We start from the raw sequence: 27,405 nt of genomic DNA on the forward strand, positions 1-27,405 counted from the left end.
CAGTAAAATGGCACAGCAAGGAATGAAAAACCTCAAATGCAGCGCATGGACAGCTGCGTGACTGACAGTTCAACACTGTGTTGGACAGGAGAAGGGAGGCAGCGAATGCTTAGTGGGAGGTTGTCTGTATTATTACAAATGTTTTGTCTTCCACATCCCCAAGTCACAAATCTTCAGTTGTATTTTTTTATGGATTTTTGATCCAAGTTGAATCAACTGAAACATGATACAGATGAATCAAATCTTCATGATCTTACTTTTCTCTGAATGCGCTGATAAAAAAAACTAAATATTTTTCTACTTTGCTTAAAGCAGTTTTAGTGAATGTTGTAAAAAAATGTTTTTAAATAAAATAAAAGAAACAACAGCATTTTTTACATACTATGTTGTCATCAGCATATTTAATAGAGCCAAAATAACAGGATGTTCTAAGATCATTGGACATTTGGTGGTTCCGTTGTTAAAACCTGGAAATTATCACTTACAAGTAGAGCAGACAACAAATGATCCCTGTCTTTTATCAAATTATGTAGTTAAATTATCTTCAAAATACTTTCCCTCTATACTCAAGATCTTTTCCATTGGTTGAAGATGTCTGTCTTCACTACAACCTAGTCATCTCAAATCTGGCAGCTCTTCAATATAGATACTACATATTTTAAGCCTTCTGAGAAACATCAAAATGATTCAAAAAGACTTTTGAGAAATTTCTGTGATAATTTGAGACTAAAATTAGGCTCCTTGCAAAAACATTTTTCTAAAATTTGGGAGATTAGTCACATGGAAACAGCGTTTTATGCAATCTTTAACCAGCTTTTAGACCAGTGGATGTCTATCAGAACCATAAGGATGAGTAATATGTGCTAAATGCCCTAAAATATAGCAGAAGCAGTCAAGAAAAACCCAGCAAGAATTTTAGTAAAGGTACAGAATTGGTGTAGAACCTCTCCTGTCATACCATCAGCAAAAATCCACAATAGTCTTGTTTAGTCCACTTTAATTGAACTCTAGTCCATTTACCTAGAAAGTTTGTTTTGAGAGATGTGAAAGCGAAGTCAAACTGTGGTGCTAACGCTGCTCCATCTAAATACTTAGTTTTCAGTTCAGTTGAAGTGAACTCTGGTGCAGTTCAAATGCTTATGTGAACACAGACACCTACTCTACCACTGATCCACAGGAACCCCTGTTAGGCTGCCATCTTTCACTTGAAGATCAAATATAACTTCTGGATGTTTGGTTGATATTTCATCTTAAATAAAATAAAAATACCATCAAAAACTGTTAATTTCCTTGAAAATGAGCAAAATCACATAGTGTGCCCAGTCTGTCTGCTCAGTAACTTACCATTAGACGCTGTGAAGTCAATCGCTACGGTGAAGTTCAGTTGTGTCCTGTTGCACATAGAACATAAAGTGCTTCAATAAACCTGACAAAGGTTATATGTCCGACACTCAGTACACCAAAAATATACACTGTAATTCAATCAGTTTCTGGCTGACTGCTTGGTGGCTAATTGTTATGGCGTGACAGCAGCCTCACACCACCCTGTGGGTTTAATTGGATCAAACTAATGGAAGCCGTAATTAAAGGTGAACTAAATAAATTAGATAACTGCAATGAGACCTTCCCCAAAACGTAATCAATTCTCAACAAATATGATTTCAATATTATGCCCACATTTGAGATTTTGGGGAAATCCCTTCAGTCAAGCACATACACACACATTTACAAACAACGGGAAAAAAAGTCTATTTAGTCATGCAGTGAGTGTGGGCTAATTATCATTCCACTCACCCTCCGCGGATGAAATCCACAAAGGTATACTCTGACTCCACTTTGAAGGACAGCAGAGTTACCTGGAAAAACACAAACACACGCGTATACCATCAGACACACACACACACACACACACCCCGACGCCGAGGGGATGAATGAACGACGGAAGAGAGGAAGGTGGCCAAACAGCAAAGAGAGTCAATAAGAGGAGCAGATCCAAGAGGTGAAATTCAATTTCTTAAAAAGTATGAACGATGCGGTTCAGAGAAAAGGACAGAGTTACAACCAATCAGGGAGCACTTACAGTCCCAGAATTGATGTATTTCTTCTTCTTGCCTTTCTTCTTGGGGTTTAAAACCTGCAGATGAATGGAAAAGTCATTTGGAGATTGAGAAAATGTAAAAAACCCACTTTGTACTCTAGAGGACAGTTAATCAACGAGCATGAATAATTCAGCAGAAAGTGATGCTTGACTCCATCCATCCATCCATCCATCCATCCATCCATCCATCCATCCATCCATCCATCCATCTCAGTAGGATGTTTCTTAGAGACAGCTACTTCTTTCATTTGCTGCCGTCTTAATCTTAAAGTATTTTCTTCTGATAAGTGTTCCTCTGTTAAGCATAATTTAAAGAGCTGAGTCTTAATGGAGTTAGCAGTTCAACAGTTTAATAGCTGATTGTTCAGCTTGTGTATGTAGATATTTTCCAACAAACAGCTAAGAAGTTCTCTTTGATGAATAATTATGTTTCTTCTGTTGTTTTCCTGTGACCCAGTCTCATTTAGTTCTGCAGCTTTTAATAAAAAAAAAGTGCTTATTGAAACGGTCGGGTCTGATGTGATGTTTATATAACGTGTCATGCACAGGCCCATATAAGGTGTGCTGTATTAAAATGTGTGGATTTTCATGAATACACACCATATGAAAGTATTTGAAAAATGATGAAGTTGTAGTACATCTTCCCCGATACACAACTATGGACCAGGGGACGTATTGAACCACCATACAATTCAAACCCGCTGATGTTTAGTCCTACCTATCAATGTACTGTAGGTTCAGTTAGTCAAATATTGCTAGGATGGCGCTAGGCCAGCTAGCCAGATAAATAAATAAATAGAGCTAGCTCGCCAGATAAATAGAGTTAGCTAGCTAAACGCACTGAGTGGTCTGTCACGCTCTTAGAGGGTTGTAAAATGTTAGCTTTTATATAAGAATTACAGCATAAAGATTAAAAAAAGAACAAACAAACAATGCTGAATAGAAAGAAAATAAACAGAAACACATATTTTTCACCTCATAGACATTGAACTGATTCTGCCCCCTGGACAGCTCTCTGTAACTTGTGGTGAACTCTCCAATGAAGTCGTGGCTGCAGACAACAAAAATGGATAAAAACAAAACAAAAAACATTGCATTGCATTTTTGTCTATTCAAATAGGCAAGCAGGAGACATTATTTTATAATCTAATCACATATAATCTGATGTGTTTTTCTATCCGTCCACATTTCTTTCTTAATTTTGCCAGGTGTTTACCACATTTCTTTTCTTAGATGAAACAAAAAAACACACACAATAGAAAAAGGCTTTTACCTTCCGTCTCGATCCCAGTCGTACACGTCCACCTTCACAGTCCTAAAAAAAAAATTAAGCATGAGACTTTTTTTGTAAATTTCCTGCTAACCACACATGCTAACCTCATGTCAGTTAAAAAGAACAGCAGGTTCTGGTTTAACAGGAAGGAAAAAAATCTCTCCATCATAGCAGGAGCAGATAGAGCAATTATATATTGAATAAATGATAAATCACACTGAAGGAGTGTTGGTGCAGCAGGTACTGGTGATTATCTGAACTCTGGGCCCAAATTAGTCCAGAGAGAGAGAACAATTTTGACATGTAGGAGAGAATCATTTGAAGTTAGCATGCATTAGCATAAAAATGATTTCACCTTCATGTTAATTTGCTCAGTCGTGTGATTTGAACATCACATTACTTGGCTAAAGTATTGCATGTGAACGATAGTCATTAGTCATCAGAGTGGTCTGAGAAAAGTGTGCAAACTCCAGCAAGTGACTTGTTGCACGACGCAAACTTTTAAAAGCATGTCTAGCCTCAGCCTTCCAGCAGGTAGCCAGCAGGAAAAGACCAGGAAATACAAAACTATTGGCTTTACTGTGAATGAAAACTGCTGTGCCCATTTAATCTACTTTGATGTGCTAAAATATAGACAATATTGTTGCAAATTTTGCACAAAAGGTTAACATACCTTTGTGAAAAGAAGTAAGCTGATGAAGCCGACAAGTAATGAGTGTTTGTAACTTCAAAAGGTTTTCTGTGATTAGCCTGAAAGATGTAAACTGCTGTGAATTATTTACACGTCTATCTTGAGAATCACACAGTCTGAGCAATCTCCATTAAATATTATAAATTGTTAGTAAACTAAATTTGCGAAGTATTTTAAGGCTTAAAACAACAGAATGTAGGGGCTGCATGCTTTGAAGGACCCAGAATGTGTTAATCCTATACTCCCATGACGAGTTGTTTTGGAAAAGTTTGGCTTTTATTTCTTACATTATGACTTTGCATTTTTGTGTTTCATGATGTAAGAACTTTAAAATGCCTTATTGCTGAAATGTGCTATAAAAATTACATTTGACTTTAATTTTTATTATGAATAAACAACCGATGGAGGTAATTATTTTCTAAAGTTGAAAAATATTAACAAAACACGGAGCTGCAATAGTATCACTAAACATTACGATGACATCAAAATAACTCATTAATATTATCCTTCCTTTTTCCATCCGCACTGTAGAGTAGAATTTTAATTCGTGGCAGATATTGCAAAATATTACATCAAGGCCTCTTACGCTCCCTTCAAATAAGTGATTTTAGGATTCTTGTAAACCAGTAGGGTGCTACTATAAATTAAACATCCTGCCTGCTTGACAAAATTAATGGATTTATTGTAAGATAATGTCTTAATATTAAAAAAAATATCTGCCCTTATCCCCATTATGTAAAAATCTCTGTCTATTTGTAGCTTGGAGATTGTTAATCTATGAATGTTTATTAATAAGCAAATATGACAAATATGTTGAATAAACAAACTAATAAAGAGCTGTAGTGAAGCGGGGCTGAGTGGGATCTGTCTGTGTTCGTCTCTCCCATAAACTGCTGATGGGAGCAGCTCTCGATTTATTCCAGTGCGCTGTGAGAGCCGACTGTCAGACATGAATTCATGTAGCGTTGTTCTATATGATAATTGCATATAAAAAATTCACATCTGTAGCTCCATTTTCATCTGTCAACTCCTAAAAGTAGCGTTCAATTGGCCGGATCCTAGCATCAAGGCTTTCTTAAACAACAAAGAATTTAATATGGAATGATTAAAGGCGCATCACGTAACATTACACAAGCATCTGCTGTTCTAAAGGGTGGATAATATGTGGTACTGTAACACCGAGCGGCCGCTGAAAACACTGTGCACGGTCCGGCCCGATTGGTATGTATGAGACAGCGCTGTGTGAACACTGAGTCAGTCTCAATAACACCAGTGCTGGTCCCTGGGACACCATGACCGACTGCTGGCATTATTCTGACTGCCCCAGTAACAGGTGATGTCATCCATTTTAAAAGTCAACTTGAAACTTGTCCCCATTTAATCACATGTTTTTAAGACTTGAGTGCTTCTCTCTTAATTTAAAAACATCAACAAATTTGTGAATCCCGGGATAATAAAGCGGTGCCAATATTCCCGACCTGTCATAGTCGCCGTTGCAGAGGGCTCTGACGGGGATGGTGAAGGGCTGCCACACCGGATTCAGCGTGTTCTTGATCACCTCCGTCTTGTGGCAGATGGTGAACCTGCCAAAAGAAGATGAGATATGAGGCGATAAAAAGAGCGCGCAGATAACTGTGGGCAGATGATTACGACAGTGTTAGAAAATTCTAGATAAAAAAAAAGAATAACAAAACTCTGCCAAGAAACTCAGAAATTTTCTAGAAAAACAAGGAAATTTCTGAGTTTGAAAAGTCGAGATTAATCTTGAAATCTTTGAAATCTTCGACTTTTCAAACTCAAAAAATGTCCAAAAAGTTTTCAACTTTTGAATCTCAGAAATCTCCATGTTTTTTGTAGAAACTTTCTGAGATTAGTCTAAAAACGTTTTGAGTTTTTGTTGTAGAAAATAAATAACTTTTCAAACTTACAAAAAATTTGTTTTTTAAAAAAGCTAATTTTTGACTTTTCAAACTCAGAAATTTCCTTGTTCTTTTCTAGAAAATCTCAGAAATAATCATTTTCTGCTTAACATATACTCTTTTATTCTTTTCCCATCTACAGTGCCCCTAATACTCCATCTCCTGTATTTTTCTCTACAATTCGGCACAAAGCTTTCAAGGCGACTGTGAATGTTTCTGCATAAGTACTTTTGTGAAACAGAACAATTGCAGATGAATATTTATTGCTGCAAACATCTCTAAAAGGTACATCTGTGGAAGAAAGTAAAAACCTGAAAAAAAAGATGGTAAAAACTGCATTAGAAGACACAGTTAATTTATGTTCAAAAAGTAAATGTGGTAATTGGTGTCACTGAATGGATGCTTGGCATGTAAAATCTCCCGGTGCATTCCCAGCACATCTCTGTTATTTTTTAAACCTGGACTGCGCAGCGCCAGTGACTGCTGAGGTTCAGTGCTTCCATCAGCATCGTCTATTAGTAATGGTGGTACTTTGGGATAATTGCCTGAAAAGGTTTTTCTATGCAGCCTTATCCTGTGATCCCTAAAGTTGAACGAGTCTCGACGTTTTTAGTTAATAATGCGGAACTGAACAGGATTGACTGGATGCGTTTAGAGATACTCACAAGGTTTTTCAATGTTGGACAGCTGTGGGTATCCAGCCAGTAAGATCGGTATTAAACACCTCAGTTTTTTCTCAGTAAACATCATTTTACCATTTCTATTGACACGAAATTTACACCATTTGTCAGTACCAACACATGTGATATAAAGCACACTAACTGATTAGTTTATAAATTAAGACATGTGCAATAAAGTGGAATGATATGGGCAATACATACTGAAGAGATGAGGAAAATCCTCTAAAAGCAAAGTACCAAGATGCTATTTGTTAGTATTCAGAAAGCTTCCGGTCGCTGCATGCAAATCAATATCAGACGGTTTAATATTGTCTTTATAAAAAGCTTTCCTATTATTAAAGTTTTGCTCAGAGTGGTGCTACAGGTAAAAGCAAAGAGACCTTCACAAAAAAGACTCAGTGTTGCAAAGAACACTAATGGCATTACATCTGCATTTCTAAACCTCTGAATGTTCCAGTGAGAGCCGCTGGATTCACAGAGAAAAGCACAAAGTTTCACCAGATACCAGCCACAGCCAGGTGGACGCATTAAGATTATTTTACAGAGTAAAAGCAACAATCAAAAGAGTTGCCCAAAAGGGAACAATATTAATATTTAGTTAGCAAGTTAAATATGTAGTTTACAAATTAACTATTTAGCTCTGAGCTAGCTTTGTATCTAGCTGGCAAAATATCTAGCTAGCTCAGAGCTAAATATTTAGCTATTCGCCGTGGCTGTAGATTCATTGGTAAACGTCACGTTGCAAACAATGATAGAGAGTTGACTCATGAATCTCGTCGGCAGAAATTTATAAAGACTTTCCCAAGACGCAGCTTTTTATTTTTATTTATTTTCTGGGAGTTCACCTCCGCTTATCAGCTGATGACTTTCGATACATTTGCAAACATTTAGGTCTGAGGTACTTTACATATTTAGTTTGAAGCAAAATCTTGAGTTTGTTAGCTCAATTGTTGCTAAATATTTAGTTCAGAGCTAAGTATTTAGCTTGCTAATGAAATATTTTGGTTTGAGCTAAATATTTTGCATGATAGATAAAAATTTCATTTGGAAATTCCTTTTTGTTTTGCAAGTTTTAGACAAATGTACATGTGTGCTCAATGATTATTTTCTTGTTAGTCCCATTTTTGGGGATGGCTAATTAACTTGGAACATAACTCTTTCTGTCAGTAGCAGCGTTTCCATTGACCATATAATTGCGCAATCTGGCATTATAAAATTAATGTGCTTATTGGAAACTCGCCAGTTTCAGAAGAAACATGTTTTTCAATAAAACGTTTTTGAGCTAGGGTGAGGTGGCTTTAAGGCCGAATAAAAATTTGTGTTTTTTGCAAAACTGTGATGGAAAGACTTTTTCCAAATAACACAAGTCACATGGTCAACAAATGGATGTTAGTATTAGCAGAAAAGACAAAGAAGGAAATAGTAGGATAACGATGGAGCAATATGGTTTTTTATTACTAATTGCATGGACAAGCTTATTCACACGTGAATTTAACTGAATTTATTTAATAGAATCACCACAACTGTTAAATTATATATATATTTACATTATCAGAATAGTGGCACAGTTTTGTACACATTTGTAATGGAAAGGCAACTACTGAGAGTTTATGACTGCTGCAATTCTATTGTTCAAACTTTAAAGTAAGAGAGGTCAGTTCAGCCACCCTGATGAGTCATACTCACGTTCCGTCCTCATTACTGCGGTAAAACACCAGGAAAGGGTCAGACTTTCCGAAAAAGTCTTTCTTATCCAGCTTGTTGGCACACAACTGCATGGTAGCGATATCCTGACGGAGAAAACAAGCGGGTTTTCAACATAATGGTTCTGATGCAAGTTCTTTTCGAACGGGGCAACCTCTTTTCCTAAGGCAGACATTTTCTGTCAACTTGTGCAGAAACTTGGTGCAAGACTTTGGCAGAATAGGTTTGGAAAGTGATTGTCAGAAAAAATATATATAATCCATGGTGATTTAAATATGAACCAACACATTAAGAAGGCTCACTATGAATAGTTTGGTAATTTTTGCATAAGAATTACACAATTTATTAGGGAGGAAAATAAATCTTATTAGGCCATGTCTGCAATATAGTGAAGAAGGCAGAGAGGGATCACTTTATACATATGTATGAGTGGCTATGGCTGTTAATGAGGAGCTGTGTTTTTCCTGCTTCTGCACAGAGATGCCTGGGACAACCGAGGCAGGCAGGCAGGAAGGAATTAAAGATAGACAGATAAATAATTAGACCTTTTAGTTGATTTCTCCTGAGGGAGAGCATCTTGGGAAAACCCTAAGCTTGCCACTGACAGCAATTGGATCTTGTTAGGGAGCAAAAATCTCCCAGAGTAGCAATGGTAAACACGACTAAGATAAGCCAGTTTATATAATGATCTCATGAGCACACACATGTGCATGCGGAAATTCTCCCAAGCATCTGATCGGCTGGTTGTGGAGTTAATACATAAATGTGTCGGGAGGTTTCGGGGGTACTGTGAAATTGGAGGGGAATTTTGCTTCGCGGCAGAAAACCGTCTTGACAGTTTATCTGAAACCTGTTTAGAGGAATGTGGAGCGCTCTTGCTAATGAAATGTGATCTGTTTAACCTTGGATGGGGCAGGAGGAAGTGGTGTGTGTACACACATGGAGGAAGGTACTCCAGTGGGGAAAAAAAGGGCAGCTTGTGAAAATGCAGAATTGACAGTGTGAGATTTATACAAAGTAACAAACGTGTGGGGCACTGTTAAAATGGGCTTTTAAATCCAGAAAATGCTACATTGAGCCTCTCACAATACACACTTTTTCTGAAAAAAACCCAAAAAGATTTCAGAAGGGCACTTTTTTTTGTCCAGAGGAACAAAATGGCATGGACCTAGAGTCTGTCTGTGTACAACCCTAGTGGGAAGTCTGGGGAGTTCTGCAATAAAATTTCCTCGCCATGTTTATTTATACTGGGATTTGTTGCTGCGTGTGTACACAGACAAAGGCAAACTGCTACAGCAACTTCATAAATATTGCAATGAAAATATAGAATATTCTGTCTGGATTTAGGTATGTTGATGAGTGGGTGTGTGTGTGTGTGTGTGTGTACTGACCCTGCAGTTACTGAGCTCCTCCGCTGCCAAGATTATGACTCCACACTTCTTCCCTGGTATCCCACTGAGATCATAAAGAGAAGGAGACAGAGACATGCAGTAACTGTATCGAGGCGTGAATAATAAAAATGGAAAGCAGATGTCATTCATAGCTAAAAGCTGTTATTGTGCCAGCAGACAGCCCGGCATGCAGTTACTTGTTTCCCAGAAAAAATTCAGAGAGGGACTCACACTTACTCTCTAATTGGTGAGACAATTCTAAAAACGGACTCCAAGTGGAAATTAGACGACATACCCAACGCCATGCAATACAAAAACACACATTTGAAACCAAAAATATACACACTTTAAGATTGTTTTTGTCACTGACATTAAATTTGGAATTTTTTTGTGTGTTTTTTAATTCAGTTTGAGTTAGGAAAATGATTTAATACAAAAAAATGAAGAAAAAACTTAAAATATTTTTTATTGCTTTCTTTACATACAGAATTGTTTCCTAGCTGTACAAACTGGGATAAATGCTTTTCATATTCCCACAATGGCTTACTGGAATATTTTCCCATTCAGATACACTGTGAGTTTTTTGGATGTGAGATCTATGGCTTTGTGAGTCCAAAATATGAAACTTGTTGCCTTTGAGCTACTTTGGTAATAACTTGACAGTTTGTTTAAGTTTGTTGCTCATTTGGAAAACCTGCCTGTGCTCAAGCTTTAACTTTGCCAGCTGTTTTCACAGGATTCTGGGCTATTAAATGACTTGTTGTATATCACCATTGATTTAAAGGCATTTGTTTTCCTACATTTTTATATTAAAAGAAACCAGGGCCGGGAATTCAGAACTTTAATTTTGAATAATTAATTACATAGATTTTATCGTGCTAAATTTTTTTAAACACAATTAATTGTACTGATACCAGCCACTGCAAAGATTCCGGCTGGAACTTTTGTATTGCCGCGTTTCTGGTATACCCACAAATATGACACACAAGAGTAATTGGAATTTTTTGCTCAAAAGAAGTAAATTTTTGCTGATGGGCCATCAGAAAAAAGACTGTTGTGCTAAAAGACGTTAGCCTAAAATAAGATTTCAATGCTAAACATGTAGCAGCAGAACATTAGCATGCTAGCATACATCATTTCTAAAAAAGTTTCATGAATGATCATGAATGCTTGTTGCATATAATAGCATTTTAATATAGCTGATGACTGAATAATCCAGTTAACATTAAAAAACAAATATTTTTGTTGTTTAGCTCACATGTCTATTTACTCAGTAATTTTCTCACAAAAAGGGTTTTTGAAATGAAAATATTGCTTATTTTGTCAATATATAGTTTTCAATGACAATGAGATTTAATAGTTAATGAACTACTTTTATTAAAAATGTAATCAAGGCACCACTATAAAAACACAAAGAATAGCTACACTGTCGGCCCCCAGGGGATTTCAGTGTCATAAAATGGCAAATTAAGGAAATATTTTAGAAATTGAACCAGATTTAATTTTCTGAGGAGCCTCATCAACACATTAATCCCAGACATGTGTTTCTGATTAAATAAAGCAACATCATGGCAGAAAAATAGGTTATCTGACGAATAAGTGTAAATGTGATATTTCAAAAAATGCAAATAAGTAATCTTTGCATAAGCGGAGCATATTCATGGCGGTGGACCGTATTTTGCATTTGTTTTCTGAGCAGAATGAGTCACACAAAAATAAAAATGTGTTCGCTCAGGTGTGTGCAAACATGCGTTCTTTGCATAACAAGGTATATATTTAGTTTCTAGCAAGTGTTCATAGATCGCGATTGTTTCTTTGCCCTTTTTTGTGTGTTTCTGTTTTGGTCCAATTTAAAATGACATCGAATGTGAAGCCTCGAGATCAAAAAGAACGCTGTGAAAGTACAGCGGGAGTGATCTGTCAAAGAGCACTGCACAAAAACACAACACCATCTACGAAAACAGAAACAGCAAACGCCTTAAGAACGGACGGGTGGCGCAGCAGCAGCCGGGGAGCGAGGGAGGCGAAATGAGAGGATAATTTCAAAAACACCAGGGCACAAAAGGGCCAAGCCTGAGTGCTGCTTCATTATCTTTTTTTTAAAGCGTTGGAGAAGGAGAAATAAATGCAGGATGAATGAAGACAGAAAAAGAGGCTGAGATGGAAAAAAACAAGGGAGAAAGAGATAATAACCCTATGAGATATTTTCAACTCTGACTCGCCTTCACAGCAATTTGTGCTGGGTGACTGTTTCAGCCTTTCGCCAAAATGAGCGAGTTATCTGTCGGCTGGGCGCTGTAAGGAAGTACGGCTGGTCCGAAAGACAATGTCTGATTAAAACGTTCCACTTTGAGGAGAAAACTAAAGGGCTTTTGCAACCATTTCATAGACTATCCTTCATTTTTATCATGTTAACTTGAAATCTAAAGCAGATCTAGCAAACCACAGAGAGAAAGTGGACCTGCTCCATTCATCTCAAGTTGGGAGCAACAAGCCGGACCGTACTGGACAGCTTAGAGATAATAACCCTATGAGGTTATTATCTCATAGGGTTATGAGCTTCCTGGTTATACTGCTCCCAGAGTGGGCATTCATGGACCTTACAAAGCTCCGCCCACAACTGACCCATGTGACCGCAAGTCTCACAAACAAAGCCTGGCGGCATGTTGTTTCTATGTAAACATGACTGGATTAGTGAATCATTTCTACCGGATTTTTACAATATATCAGCTACTACAATGGACAGAGGAACTAACAAGATCAGGTCATCATCTGGGAGGAGGTTACTGGTTTCTCAGTCACAAGCTGGTTGCAAACCTGAGGCCAGCAGGTGTCAGTCAGTTATGGTAGATCTGAAATTTGGTTGGATGACCTCAATGTGAAAAGCTATAGACTGATAGGAGGAACCAAAGAGCTCTGTAAAGGTAAAGGCAAATCTTCTGAAGTTGGGATATAATTAATTTAATTTCACATAATTACCATGGTAGAAGCCATTTGTTTGTTAAAATTTAATGAAATATATTTGTTCTATTTGATGTTTGTTGTGAATGACGTAAACTCACAAACGAACGAGGTAATTAGTCCTACGTTTAGAAACTACAGCGGCTGTAATGAGCCACAGCAAAGGTAAACAAAGGTAAAATAACCCGAACAGGTGATCAACTCAAAACCACTGGTACCTTTTTACTCTCTCTCTCTCTCTGTAGTTTAAGCACACCTGTTACCATGACAACCGTTACGATATCAAGTTTCCAGGCTTGATATTTATTTCTCGATTATTAATCAGCGCTTCCCTGAACACAGCGATGGTTGATTGACTAGCTGTACTTGGTGCTAACGTGGCTAACAGGAGTAACAGTTTAGTCCAAAGCCTTTTCTGCTAAAATAATAGACTTTAAAATACTGTTGTTAGTTTATAAATCACTGAACGGCTTAGCACCACAATACATTAAAGATCTGCTGTTGTTGTATCAACCTTCCAGACCTCTCAGGTTCAGGTTCTGGTTCTGCTCTGCATCCCCAGAACCAGAACCAAGCGAGGAGAAGCAGCTTTCAGCATCTATGCACCACAAATTTGGAACAAACTTCCAGAAAACTGTAAAACAGCTGAAATACTGACTTTCTTTAAATCTCGACTAAAAACCCACCTGTTTAGGATTGTATTTGAAACGTAATCAATTACAAATTTATTGATGGAACTTGACTTAATGCTGTGTTTTGATTGTTGATTCTATGTTGCATTGTGTTTATGTGTTTGTAATGATGTAAAGCACTTTGAAATGTCTTGCTGCTGAAATGTGCTATACAAATAAAATTTGATTGATTGATTGATGATTTATTTTACTTGTAGTTATGCAATTCATAAAGTACATGAAAGAAATTTGTCTGGTTTCCAACCTACTCAATATTTTTGCGTATAACATATTAAGTGAAAGTTAGTTTTAATTGTTACTGTAGGCTCAAAATGCATTTTTGTTTCTTTCAGAAAATCTTAATTTCTGCTGTAATTTCTCAGATAGATTAATTACAGCAGGTAAAATAAAGTTTGAGGACATCACAATTTTTCATAGTCAACATATATCTAAAGAGAATATTGGCATGACATTTTCAGCAGGTGTTGGTAACAACACAAGTCATCTGTTCGTGGAAAGAAAGCAAAACAAGTAAGTTCAGAAATTAAGGTATGTGTAACAATGTGAAATGTGACACTGTCCGATAAAAATTTAATGCCAATATCACATCTAGAAAATATGTCTATTGTGAATTTATTATTTATTTATTAAGATATAGTTTGTATTAAATTAAGATTAAAAGCTGAGCTCATTTCAACGTAGAAATTCACATTTTTCATAAAAATAGGAATTTCCTGTCACAGTGTGTCACAAAAGCATGAAAGATTTCCTCTAGGAATAGTTTGAGCATTTCAGGACAAACTTTGAATTTTTCATGAATTTTCAAAGGCATTTTTTTCCCCTCCACAGTTTCGGTTTAACATACGAAGCAACTGCACAATAACACCCACATCAAAAGATAACAAACCAACTTGACTGGTTTATATTATTGAGAAGCAAGAATACATGATGACAGGAGATGAAAGCCCATGCAGAGGAGAACTGACTTAAGGTTACGGAGGAAGAGGGAGAGTGTTGTGTTAGCTATTCACGCCTCGCCTCCTAAATCCTTAGCCTTGCATGACGCACTTTTCAAATCGATGGATTCTCTCACTCACGCTGACTCCCAGCTGTAGCAGGCAGCAACAGTGAGAGAATTATTTATGAATTTACCTGCTCAGTGTTTCCAGCTGCACACCCGCCAGCCAGCCCACCGGATACACACACACACACACACACACACCCCGCTTGGACTCTGGAGTATCCATCTGAGCCCTCATGGCTTCATAAGTGCAGAATAATAATGACATAGCTGTTCTCCTGCTTGACTTTAAGAGTATTTTTGCCTGTTTTCTCTCATATTATGACAAGTTTATGATATATTCAATTTGATGAGGAAAAAACAATATAACATAATGTAAAGCTGAAAAAAGTTGATTTTACATAATACTATGTTTTAAAATAAGACAAAAATGTTTTTTTTACATAAATAAGGTGAGAAATTATATATTCCATATGCTGTAAACAACTAGAGGAAACAAATCAAAGCTGACATTGGATCCTAACAATTTAACCTATAACACAATAGATGTTTAATAAAAGACTAGCTAACATCATGGATTCCTTTACAGTGACATCAAATGTATTTTGATATCACTGATATCACTAACTTATATGTCAATGTTTGGATTAGTAGCATCAAAGCAGAATATTCACAATAGATTTTTGTCCAACAGAATTTTACTCAAACATTCCACCTTAGCTTTTAACCAATGTGTAGGTTTATCATTTTATAAATGAATCAATAAAAAAAACATATTCCAGAGTGGTTAATTAATTTTCTAACATAATTACCCACTCATTAAATACAAATGCAATAACTTGTCAATAATACAAATAATATTGGCTTTACTTATAAATAAAGAAACTGATGACATATTGATCAGTTTACCAAGAATTAGTGTCCCTTTTCATGATATTATAACTGACGATGACTTCAGGGAATATTCTGCAGCTACATGAACCACAGTACAGTCCAGCATTTTGGACTTTTGTTGACCACACTCCCAATACGTTAGCATTAGCTTACAATGTCTGTAAGGCTCTCACTCAGCAAAGATCCTAAGCAAAATGAGACACTTGTTTTTATTTTTTGGGTGTTTTGTAGCCGTAGGTGACAAATTATTCCATTAGAAATAAGGAGGAGGAGCTTTGTGAAAGAAAGCATTAAGGCACCGCTACGACTGGTCACCTTGGGAGATTCAAGGATTCCTCAAACATGCGTGAAAGAATCAAGGCAACAATTCAGGTTTGTTTTTGATGAAAGAATAACATAAAGCTATTTGGAAGACGTAAAGCTCAAAACAGTCGATTTTACATACTAGTGCCTCTTTAAAGAGAAGATTACTTCTACATTTCCTCGGACATCCACACTTTAGAAGATTATCAACCATAATAGTCTTTATTACTATATAATGAAGGAGTTTTAATTGTTTGGTAAAGACCTCATGACCCTTCCCAACTTGATGTTTTGAGAACAGCTGTTTTCTTTCTTAGTAGCGCACACATACACGTTCCAGTCAAACTTGTTGCAGAAAATATTCTGTACCTGAAACTTCATTGGTTATGACAATAAATGCAGTCCATATTGCCTGTCACAAGTTCACAGCTTTCCTTAACTCCAATCACAAGACAAAATATTCAGCAAACATAAGGAAGTATAGTCCACAGAAGTTCTGACAACTAACCAAGCAAAAACACAAAAGAAGGACTAACTTTTCTGATCATTTTAATCCACCAGTGTTTAAACGTTTATCTTCTATCCCGGAAAGACACCAGAAATTTTAGAACACTGCTGCTTCTACGACATTACTTCCATCAAGTACGCAGCTTTTTATTTCAGTAATTTTGCCAGTACGGTTACATTTTGTAGGAAGAGAAGGACCATAAAGCGACAAATCCAGAAAAGTAGCTGCACTTCTGCGTGTCTGCCTGCTGAAGGTTGAAGCTGATGGGTGTAGCAGGCTCTTCGCTGGAGGATTTTTTGCATCTCATTTTGGCTGTTGAATGAGTTCAAGGCCAATTATGGTTTTCAAAGCGGAAATTGTCTATGTTTTAAACATTTACTAAATCCCCTTTACCTCTGCTTCAGAGGGTGCTGAACAGATTTCTGCGGCAGAAATCATCCCACTGCGGAGTGAAGCTTCAGGTACAGCATGTGGGTGTTATTTTCACATTTTAGAAGTACTACAGAAAATTGATATGGACAAAACTTTGACTGGATAAAGAGAAAATGTCTCATAACTAGTTCAATTGATGTTGAAATGAATTTAGCTAAAGATTTTCACATTTTGTCATGTTACAACTTCAGATTTGAATGTATTTTATTACAATTTCATCAGAACAGACTAAGACAAAAATCAGAAAGTTTTACAGGTATCTATAAAAGATCTGTATTGCGCTGCATTTCACATAGTGGTTCCAGAGTAAACAGGGTTTGTTTAAAATGCACACAAAATGTTTTTGTTTCTCTTCACAGAAGCAGACTGTTCTGCGCTGATATATATTATAAAATGACAGTTGAATACAAGTTGAGACTTGAGTATATGAAAAATATAATAAAAGAATGAAATGTCAACAGTAGTGGTGGGCACTGCTAGCTAAAAGGTCAGCTGTGTTAACCTTAAAGCACAAATTATGAATATTAGTAACTTCCGCTAACGTTAAAATGCCAGCTAAACCAACATGGTATTTAGCAGAAGCTAATGCTAAAGCAATAAATTCAATTATGTGAATTTCTGCATGTATTTGTTTAATTAATTCCTTTGCTTATTTAAGTTTGGTTTCCTTTTGTATACCACATTTGTCCGTTTGCTGCCACTTTCTCAGTAAAGATTTTTTTAAAAAGAGACAGAGTGAGAAGAGGAAACAGACATGCTGTGTCTCCACCCACTTCAAAATAACAACATAAATTTAAACACTAAACTACTTGTAGAACTCTTAACACTCGATAACCAAAACCTCAACACAGACGTTGAAGTTTCTTCAACTGGAAGTTTATATACTGCTCAAAAAAATAAAGAGAACACTTTAAGTGTTAAACACCTGTTTAAGTGTTCCCTTTATTTTTTTGAGCAGTGTATAAAACAGCCATGTGAATTAATTTAGGGGAAGCAAAGTGCACGAAACGTTTTCAAAGGTAGCAAAAGTGTTGAACAAAAAATGAGCTATTAGCAGATCAGTGGAAATATGCTCGCCACTAGCCAACAGGAATTTAAAAATCAGTGAACATAAACAGATAAATGTTTGGTATCTCTAGTCTAAGATATTCTTCTTTAAACTAAGAATCCTTTGCTGTTTCCACAAGTGCTTCAGGTGATGGATACGTTTTGCTTATGGCTGTTGCAGAGAAAGAAATTAGCAAAATATACAAACAAATCCTTGATTAACCTGCTCTCAATTTCCAAAACCACACAAAGAAACCCTTGTAAAAGCGCACACAGGGTCAGTACGATTCTTCTGAACTGTAAAAAACTTGTGGGGTCTAAAGACCATGTGTCTTATGAGTGGCTAATGTCTCTCAGTTGAAAGATGTAAAAATTGTTCAATGGATTTAATTGAGTTTTGAAATTGATAGAAATATAAAACTCAGTTATTCCACTATTTTCTCAACACTCTCACATCAACATACACAAATCCTCCCTGAGGAAAGTACTTGTTCAGCTTGAAGCTAGACAGGCCTAACTGTAGTAGTAACAACATTCATAACAGGGTCACAAACATGTTCACACTTTTAGCATCAGGTCTAAAGTTTAGCATTTGTTCCAACAGAAGAGCAACAGACAAGAAGAGTTTTGTCAGAGCTGGCCAGATGAGTTGTGAACTACAGGGCCAGATGGGAGGTGACAGTACTGGAGGACGAGGACCGCAGGGGACAGATGGTGACATGGAAATGTGTTCACAGGTGTGCCACAATATTAGGAGACAGATTTAACAGAGTTTCATAGTCTCAGATCTTAAATTTAGCCCGACTTTCTCACTGAAGTCCAGCAAATCTAGTAATAACTTAAAATAGACAACATTGGAAAAAACAGAGACTCAATCAAGTCTGGAGACTGGTTCAGCAAATAACAATATATATACCAAGCCCAGGTTTTACCAAATTTCATCATCTGTACAACCTGTCTGCCAACCAACATTCTCACCGTTCAACTTGCTCCAAGCCTCCATCGCTTCTCAATTCAACCTTTTCTCTCTCCTCTCCACTCAAACTGCTCCAAGTTCATTTACCTCTGGCTACAACAAACCCCCCACAGACTGACCTCCCTGATTTCTCTCATTCCTACCGACGGATTCATCTCTCATCTCCTGCTTTAATATTCATATATCTCAACTCATGATTCATCTGTTATTACTCCCAGTGTTCTGTCAAGATCAAGCTCTATACATTACTTAAGCAGGTTTATTTAACCATGATTTAAATCCTCCCATGTTCTCCTGAGAGTTATCTTGCATGTCGGTCAGAAGCTTACCTACAACTATGATCAAAAGACAACAAAGCCTACACTGCATGACAGAAAATAATTGAGGACAACTGGCCTTTTAGCAGTTGCCCATAAAAATAGGTTGGACTAATGCTGCATAGCACTTTGTCAGGAAACAAGATCTTCTTGCTCACCAAGCAAAAGCCCATTGATACCCAATGTTAAAGCATGAAACCTTATTATCACAACTTTCTCTCATATTTAGTGATCTTCAAACAAAGATTAGGAACAGAATGTGCTGGTTTTGTATCATAGTTTATGCTTTACATCGCATTAATGAGAAAGCCAATGCAGTTTTATAAGAAGGATCAAAAGACAAAAGGGGTTGAGGTTTTAATCATCATGAAAGGCTCATACAGGCGCAATCCACTCAGGAATTATTAAACTAACCAACCAACTGACAGATCATCACTGCCATCCCTGTAGAGGTTAGTGGGTTCAATAAACTGCAAGAAACATCAGCTTGCATTGATTTACAAAGCTGGTATCTTACAGATACTAAAAGAACAAAGCATGAAAAAGGTATTTCATTAAAAGGTAATTCAATCAATTGAACTACAAGGTTCAATTAATTTCCTGGCATGGCATACAGTACAAAGTGAACTGGAAAAAGATTAAGACCCTTTAAATAATTTCATACATTGTCATGTTCCAAGGACAAATATTGTCTTGTTTGGGATTTCATGTGACAAACCAGCTTACAGAGGAACACAATTGTGAAGTAGAGCAGAAATGATGCGTAGTATTACATTTTGTTTGTATAAATGCAAAAACTGAAAATTGCCCAATGCTTTTTAAAAAAATTATTATTCAAACTTCTTTAACTAAATACAATCAGCTGGAAGAAACGTGTCACAGGCTTTGCCGTAAATCTTCGTTGACAGAAATGTTGAAATTTAATATTTATTCTACACATTTTTATAGCATTGGAAAACGTTAAGGATGATTGTGTCATGTTTTGTCCTCCTACAGAAACCATATTAAAACAAAACATATATTTCCCACCCACATCTTTTTCCATTTTCAAACATGTTTCAAAGAGCCACTAGGGCAGCGCCAAAGAGCCGTGAGTTGCTGACCCCTGGTCTAAGGCATGCAAATGCTGTTACAGTGGCCGGGTGGATATTCAACTGCTACACTGAAGGTCACAGTTCAGAACCTCAATATAGAATCAGGTGGCATGACTTGATATGCACAGAGGCTCTCCACTCAGTCTGTGATTTACCTCAAACTCAGTCAACGACAAATAGCCAAAAGGGTCAGCTTCAATTTGCACAGCAGAGTTTTGTTTTGTACTTGTAGGAAAATTTGAACAAGCATCATTTTCCATCCTAATCACAACATGAGTTCTCTATTGGTCTATCCCAGGAAATCACCATGAAATACATTGAAGTTTCTACTTGTTACATAACACAATTAAAAAATAAAAACTTTTCCAAGGCACTGTGGTATGATAGCAGACTTTTTGAATAAACCAAACTGTTGCATCAATCTGAAAAATCTATTGCCTTTCATCAGAGCATCAGGCAACTCTGCTTGCAGCTCATCAGTCATGGCAGCAAAACAGTTGCTTCCGTCTGCCCAGTGTTTTTTGCGACCACTCACAGAGCAGAAAATGTGTTATTCTGTCTGGCTGACAGTCTTTTCATTCATTACGGTTGTTTTCATTCTATTTTTACCCGCTGGCCTTTGTCTGTGGCTCGCGCTCGTAAGCAGAGGGCGTCCCGCTAACTGCCCCCAATCACACACCTTGGCCTCTGACACCCGGTGCCAACGTGTTAACCTCCGTCTTGCGACGGAAAGCCAGAAAAACACGACTTCTTGCCATCCCAAACAAAACAGGCAATGCTTTAAGAGTCCACATCATCAATCTAGATGTGGAAACCTGGCAGTGGGCGGGACTGTTAATGGATGGACCTCATTTATTCATCCCTGATTGCATTAAGGAATGATTGATTCGTCTGGGGTTTTTTTTTTCATTACTCATCTGTAAGAGATAATAATTGGTACATTCAAAGTTACAGCTCATGCTCGGCATTGCTGTACTTCCTAAACATGGACACACATTGATTGCGTGGGTGTATCTGGTGTACCCAAGGTCGGGGGGTTTCTCTAGACAAACATCGGTTTCAAAAATACCTCCAGGATGGCTCGGCCCCTCGTTTATTTCTTTGTTGTTATTCATATTTTATTTTTTTCACTAATGGGTGTACATTTCAGATCACTGTTACACTTTTGCCGCCTCTGCTGATAGCCTCCTTGGGTTGCCATGGCAACACACAGGTAAAGTGGGGGAAAGGAGTGCTCGGTTCGCCCATTTCTAAAACTGTTGACCTATAAAAAAAACGAACACCCACCGACGTGGGGAAGCTGGAGGAATTATGTCCCAGTGATCGGTAACGGCACAGGGAGAGAAATATCTAATAATGAGTGCATGTTTGAAAGTTGTTTATTTTAAAAAAATAAATACTGGTTTCTGTGTGTGTCTAATTAGTTTCTCCACTCCTTTCAGCCTAGGCAGCAGATACGAACCTGTCTTGTGAAATTTGTCCTCCGCCAACTTTTCCTTTAGCTAAGGTATTTCTCCTCACTCCGCTTCCTTCCTGACTGATCATGCTGTCCGTCACCCAGAGATGTCCCCTCTCTGTCCCCCCACTTTTCCCCCGTTTGCCTTCATCTCCCATCATCCCCTTACTTCTCCCCCTGTGGGCTTCTGCTGCGTCTGATGTATGTGGAGAAGCAGACAGCTGTCTATTCCCTGTAGGCAGCCTTCAGAGACGCTGACCATATGGCAAGAATAGTGATTGGGCTCTGCTGGTCCCTTATTGTTTCCTCTTTTTTTATTTCTAGGCTCTTATTTCTCTCGTTTTAGTTCCTGCCTTGCACAGCCTGTCAGGAAACAAATGTTAAGCCTGTTTCTGTGGGAAAGTCTTTGTCCCCCTAGCCAATATCTTCTCATGGACTGTTTTGTAAGAGTCACATGTTTTGGATCATTAAAAAAATCTTTTATTAAAGGAAAAGAAGCTACCTAAACCAAACTGGCCCTGTGTGGAACAAGTAACTGCCTCCTTAACCTAATAACTTGTTGTGCCATCCATGGCGGCAGCAACTGGCATCAAGCGCTTGCAATAACTGGTAGTGAGTGTTTTGGGTGATTCTTTTTGTATATATATATATATATATATATATATATATATATTTTTTTTTTTTTATTAAGCCACAGTGAATTGATTTTAAGTATGAACAGCTTGTTTAAGGTCATACCAAACCATCTCAATAATGTTTTAAAACAGACTTTCATGAGGCCACTCAAAAACCTTATTTTGTTTGAGTCTTTGAGTTATTTTTGAAGAGAACTTTACTAGTAGGCTTTGAGATGCTGTCCTGAAGCAAAACCCAAGTTTGTCCTATTTTGATGGCTGACCATTCATCTTCAGGATATTCTCAATTAATTCCAGCAAGTATTCTGTTTTTTTGTTCTTTTTTGGGGAGGGGGGAGAGTTCATCTCTACAAATCTACATATATAGATATTTAGGTCACTGGGTATTTTTGTCAGAGGGATTTCAATATATGTATATATTTTTAAAATGGGACAGAAAATAATTACGATTAAAATGGAAAGAAAGCTACTCTGAATCTGCTCCACCCAGAGCAGATTCTAAACGCTGGAACAAAACGCTGCGTTTTGTTCCAGCAGCAGCATTTGTAAAGCTACTCCAAGACGAACATGTTGAGTCACAATTATTGTATTTAAGTTGAATCTGTTGCATTATTTTATCCATTTAATTGATTAGTTTTATAATTAAGTCAATACTTTTTTTTCTTTTTTTACTTTGTATTGCCATTAGTGTATGGCAATACAAGGTATTGCCATACACTAATGGTATACTGTGTATACTTTGTATACACAGTATACTTTCTATAGTGTATACAAAGTATACACTATACTTTGTATACACAGTATACAAGTCTAAAACTAGGTTTAGATTTTGAGGACAATTAAACTTTTACTGATCCGTCTATAGCTGCATTTCCAGTACCTGTCAAAATGTGCAAATTGAAATTACAAAGATAAATTTGTTTAAGGGAAACATGGGATTTGGAAAAAAACTCACTTTTTCAATATAAAGTTGGGATGAGGCGGTTTTACAGTCGTATCAAAATGTATGTACTTCGCAGAACTTACATGGGTCAGAGCCAGATGTCACTACGGTCGAAACGCAAAAGTTTTCTATCAAACACCTGTTTTTTTTTTGGGGGGGGGGGGGGGGGGGGGGGTTCAAAATAGGAGTGTTTCAATTAAGCAAATTTATTTTCATAACTTCAATTTGTGTGAAACACATAATGAAGGATGGCTGGCATTCTTCTGCACTAAGAGTTTGTGGAAGACATGGCCTTGTCATGAAATGGTCGAGTCTTCAATGTTGCATTTGTGTACCTAGTTATTTGTCCAATCGGTATGGAGATATGAACTTTTTGTTTGTTGGACATAAATTACAATATTATGGCAATGTGTTCCTGAATGGTATCAGAACCAGATCTGCCCTCTTTGAGAAAGACCTGACAAGTGGAAACCACCAAAATAAGTCACAGGAAGGATGGTTGGGGTCAGTGCCTCATGTGACCATAATGCCCCCGGCCTGAAACTTCTAACCCATTACCAGAACTTAACAAGCAAATTAAACAAATTAAAATGATAAGACTTCCAAATGGGTCATTTCAATCTCTTAAAATTTTGGTGGCTGACTGAGAAGCTACACCAACATATTCTCTTTGTTATTTTTGAACTTTTTGAGCATTTTTATGTACTTAGAAGTGCATCTTCAGATTTTAAACATCACCCACCAACTTCATGTTATCTTCTTTGGAAACACCACTCTGTCACATTAAAGGAAGTTTGTGCATACCCGCTGTGAAGACCTAACAAGCAGTGAAGCGACAAGGAGCTACTTACTGCTGTCAACAGGAAAGCCAGTGGCATAATGACAGCAGAGCAGAGATATTTTTTTTCTTTGAGTTAGATCTCTGCAACTCTTTATTGTATCACACACACAAGACTCCGACTCACATACATTCCAACATGCTCATGCTGTGTCTCTTGCTTTAGAAGTGTAACAAAGTGGTCATGGTCTGAAGCTAAAAGGAAAATGAATGTAAAGTAATGCGGTGTTAGTCTGATGTTGGTGGGAGCAGCTGAGTGTGGAACTCTGTGTTTATGTGTTGAGATGACGGCGAGGAGCCGAATCTCACTGTATCTACCCACATTGATCTGCAAAGATGTGTGACAACCGGAGGGGATGGAGACGGGCATAATATAATCTATAATCCATCCGACTATAATTGATTAGTTATAAAACTAATCAATTAAATGGATAAAATGATGCTCCATCGATGTCAACGCAAATGAGAATCTAATTAAATTCTAATGTTTAGCAGGTAGTGAACCTCAGTGTTATGAACAAAAAAGAGCCACAATTGTTTCAAACTTCAACACTGTCTACATGCCTACAGAAAACAATTGTTTCTCAAAAGCCAAGGGTCCAGACCCTGTATATGAAGCAAAGCGTAGGGGCTGGTTTTACCAGGCCAAGTGTTTTGCATGCCGGCTAAAACATTCAACTTTGATATCATCACACCAGAGAACCTTCTTTTCCAGGTTTGCTGTGTAACCTCTACAACGTGGAGGTCTTTTGATTTTCTTTCAACAGATGCTTTCTTCTTGTCACTCTTAATTGAGTTCTAGTCTGTTTGCCTAGAAACAGACTAGGCAAACATCACCATTTGGGGAGATGTGAATGTGTAATCAAACTCTGATTCGAACCAAAAAAGTGAACTCTGGTCTGCCTAAAAACTTAGGTCATGTTTTGGTTGAAGTGAAATCTGGCGATGTTTGAATGCAGATGTTAATGCCAAGTGGACTGGAGACCACTCCAAAAACTGGAAGCAAGTTAGACCGCAAGGCATTATGGGTAAATACAACAAACGTATATGCGAGTCTAGCAATAGAGAAATGGCTCGTGGAATTTTACCAAAGACAAAAGAGAAATCCTACAACCACTAAAATCTGATGCCACTCCACTTTTCTTTACATTTTGTGAAGGAGGAAGTTCTACTCATGTCTTCTTCAGAGGTTTTTGTGTCATTTCCTTAAGTGGCTCATTCTGTAGCAGGAACAGTGCAGTCAATTTTGGTCCCCAATTCAACCAGGTCTACTGGACTATCAGGCATGAAAACAGCCTTGCTTTGAGATTTGAGCGCATGCTGAACACATGCATAAATTACAAAGCAATAAAATCTAATCAGCAGCTTGATGCAACTTTAACTTGTTTGTCCTCTTGATATCAGTTATGATTGAGCAGAACACTACACAAAGAAATAATCTAAAACAATTGATAGTAATTGGTATGCAAAACATAACATGCAAATATGCAATCTGGGTCTTTCAACAGCATGACACAATATAAAGAGAACTTTTTACTTTGCTAATGAAGGCCATAAACCTTTCCTGATTTTATTCAAATAGAAGGTGATAGAATAACTTTAAGTGTGGCTTTCTATCCGATTGTTTTAACAATACGTAGGCAACATTAGAGTCTGAGTCTGAGCCAGTGACAGAGGCTGTCTCCACTCTGACAGCGGCAAAACTCTGGTCAGCCGCCTGCCTGAGTAGAAGGCAGTAACACTGAGTTCCTTCTATGAGGCTATGTATAGTTCCAGGGTTTTCACGCCGATTTAGAGTGATCCCTCCATTATATGATGTCTAAAATAAAATGAGCGTTTAAGCTTTGATGCTGAAAATTGGTTCTCTACATGTAGCCTAAAGAAGGCAGAGCTTTCCCTCAGTCCTCAAGTGTGTATGTTACGGGTCTATGTAGGTTTGCAGTTGTGCTGGACGATGATGGAGTGAACATTGCTCTGAGACTCTTTTTAATAACCAAACTCTGCTAGAAACTTCTCCACAACTTTCTCCCTGACTTGCCTGCTGTGGTCCTTAGTCTTTCTAATAGAGTTTGCTCACTAATGTTCATGACTAATAACTTCACAGTTTTCAGATATTTCTCGTTGTTATAGGTTTTGTTTTGGCACATCACATCTAATAAATATGATTTATTAGATGTAAAAAAATGAATAAATATTATACGGAAACTAAAACATGATTGATTTGTCTGCACTACATGCTGTTGTTGTTTTTTAATATTTCAGAATTAATGGTGTCCTAAGGAAATCAGTGGCTAAAACTCTAGAGCTTTTTCTTACAACAGACTGGGGCACTTTAAAAAAAACTTATAACAAGATCTTCCTGGTGATAACGAGTGTGCGGTGAACTTTTTTTTATGTGATGAGCTCTTTGTTCGGAGGAAATGTCAGCTTGTAGCTTTCCAAATCCCACCTTAATATCGGAGGGCCAAAACTTAAAACCTAATAAAGCACCCCTTGTCCTCTTAGAATATGTCATTCTAAAAATGTCATACAAATACTTAAGGTGTCTCAATCAAAGAGGTAACAACTGAAACAAAGTTTTTGCTGTATATCAAATGATCAAACTATAAAGTGGCTGATGGACTATCATGCTTTTCATCCTTTGTATTTCTGTAAAGCTGCAGTAACTTATACAGAAATTAATCTTTGTTAAAACTGTGACAGCATGAGACATTTGTTGCATAAAAATGTAACAAATGTTACAATTTCACCCAGTCCACCAGACTATCGAATGTGAAAACAACCAGAGTCAGAAAGAAAGCCACCGACTGAGGAAGAACATGTAATTCAGGTGAAATTCAAAATGGATTTACTGATTAAGTCGTCTATTTAAGCAAAAGCTATAATTAATATTAATGGTATTAGAATAAAAGAGAGACAAAATAAAATCCCAGTTAGATAAAACGACTGTACTCAATTCATAACTGGAAAATATTTTAACCAAACTCAAAACTCCTCCAGCCAGCAGTGCTCAGACATATCGTCACCGTTATTTCATAAAGAACAATCTCTGACTACTTTCATTCATTTAAAATGGTATTTAACAAAATGACCTTCTTTCATTTCTTGATGAGGACCTTTTATGAAAAATTTGAATTTCAAGACAGTTCAGTAAAGTCTTTTGGTGACTTTTAAGGAGTCACCAAAGTAAATCAAATATGAAACCACATCATTTTCAATCCTTTGGGCAAAACAGCAGCGGCTACTGATTTATGACTTGTGAATAATATACTGCTTCACATTTTAGTTGACGAAGTCTGCAAGCCAACCTCCATGGTGTAAAGGTAACAGCCTTGTCTTCATATTAAAAGACAAAATGAGTTCAGCTGCATTTTCTGACCTTCCTGGTTTCACTTTGATCTGCATCACAGCTTTTGTTCCTGGACAATACAAAATGCCATCTCAGAGTTTAAAGTGAAATCTGTTCACATTTTTAGCCAGAATGAAAATATTATTTAAGGTTACACCATTTATTAATTCTTTCTTTTTAAAAAAATATATTTTGGTGTATCAG

General features: G+C 37.1%; 1 protein-coding gene across 1 annotated transcript in view; it reads right to left on the reverse strand.

Annotated features, from left to right (window-relative positions):
• The window catches only part of LOC102234515 (copine-9-like), an 88,903-nt gene that overhangs the window by 26,902 nt on the left and 34,596 nt on the right, over window positions 1–27,405 (reverse strand). The window contains exons 7-14 of the mRNA XM_023337928.1: window positions 9,757–9,820; window positions 8,348–8,451; window positions 5,541–5,645; window positions 3,372–3,413; window positions 3,074–3,149; window positions 2,081–2,134; window positions 1,795–1,856; window positions 1,345–1,391 (exon numbers count right to left, since the gene is read on the reverse strand). Coding sequence (XP_023193696.1) covers window positions 1,345–1,391; window positions 1,795–1,856; window positions 2,081–2,134; window positions 3,074–3,149; window positions 3,372–3,413; window positions 5,541–5,645; window positions 8,348–8,451; window positions 9,757–9,820 — 554 coding nt within the window. The remainder of the gene's footprint in view (window positions 1–1,344; window positions 1,392–1,794; window positions 1,857–2,080; window positions 2,135–3,073; window positions 3,150–3,371; window positions 3,414–5,540; window positions 5,646–8,347; window positions 8,452–9,756; window positions 9,821–27,405) is intronic.

This window comes from Xiphophorus maculatus, chromosome 1 (assembly GCF_002775205.1).
Source record: "Xiphophorus maculatus strain JP 163 A chromosome 1, X_maculatus-5.0-male, whole genome shotgun sequence".
NCBI classification, from domain to species: Eukaryota; Metazoa; Chordata; class Actinopteri; order Cyprinodontiformes; family Poeciliidae; genus Xiphophorus; species Xiphophorus maculatus.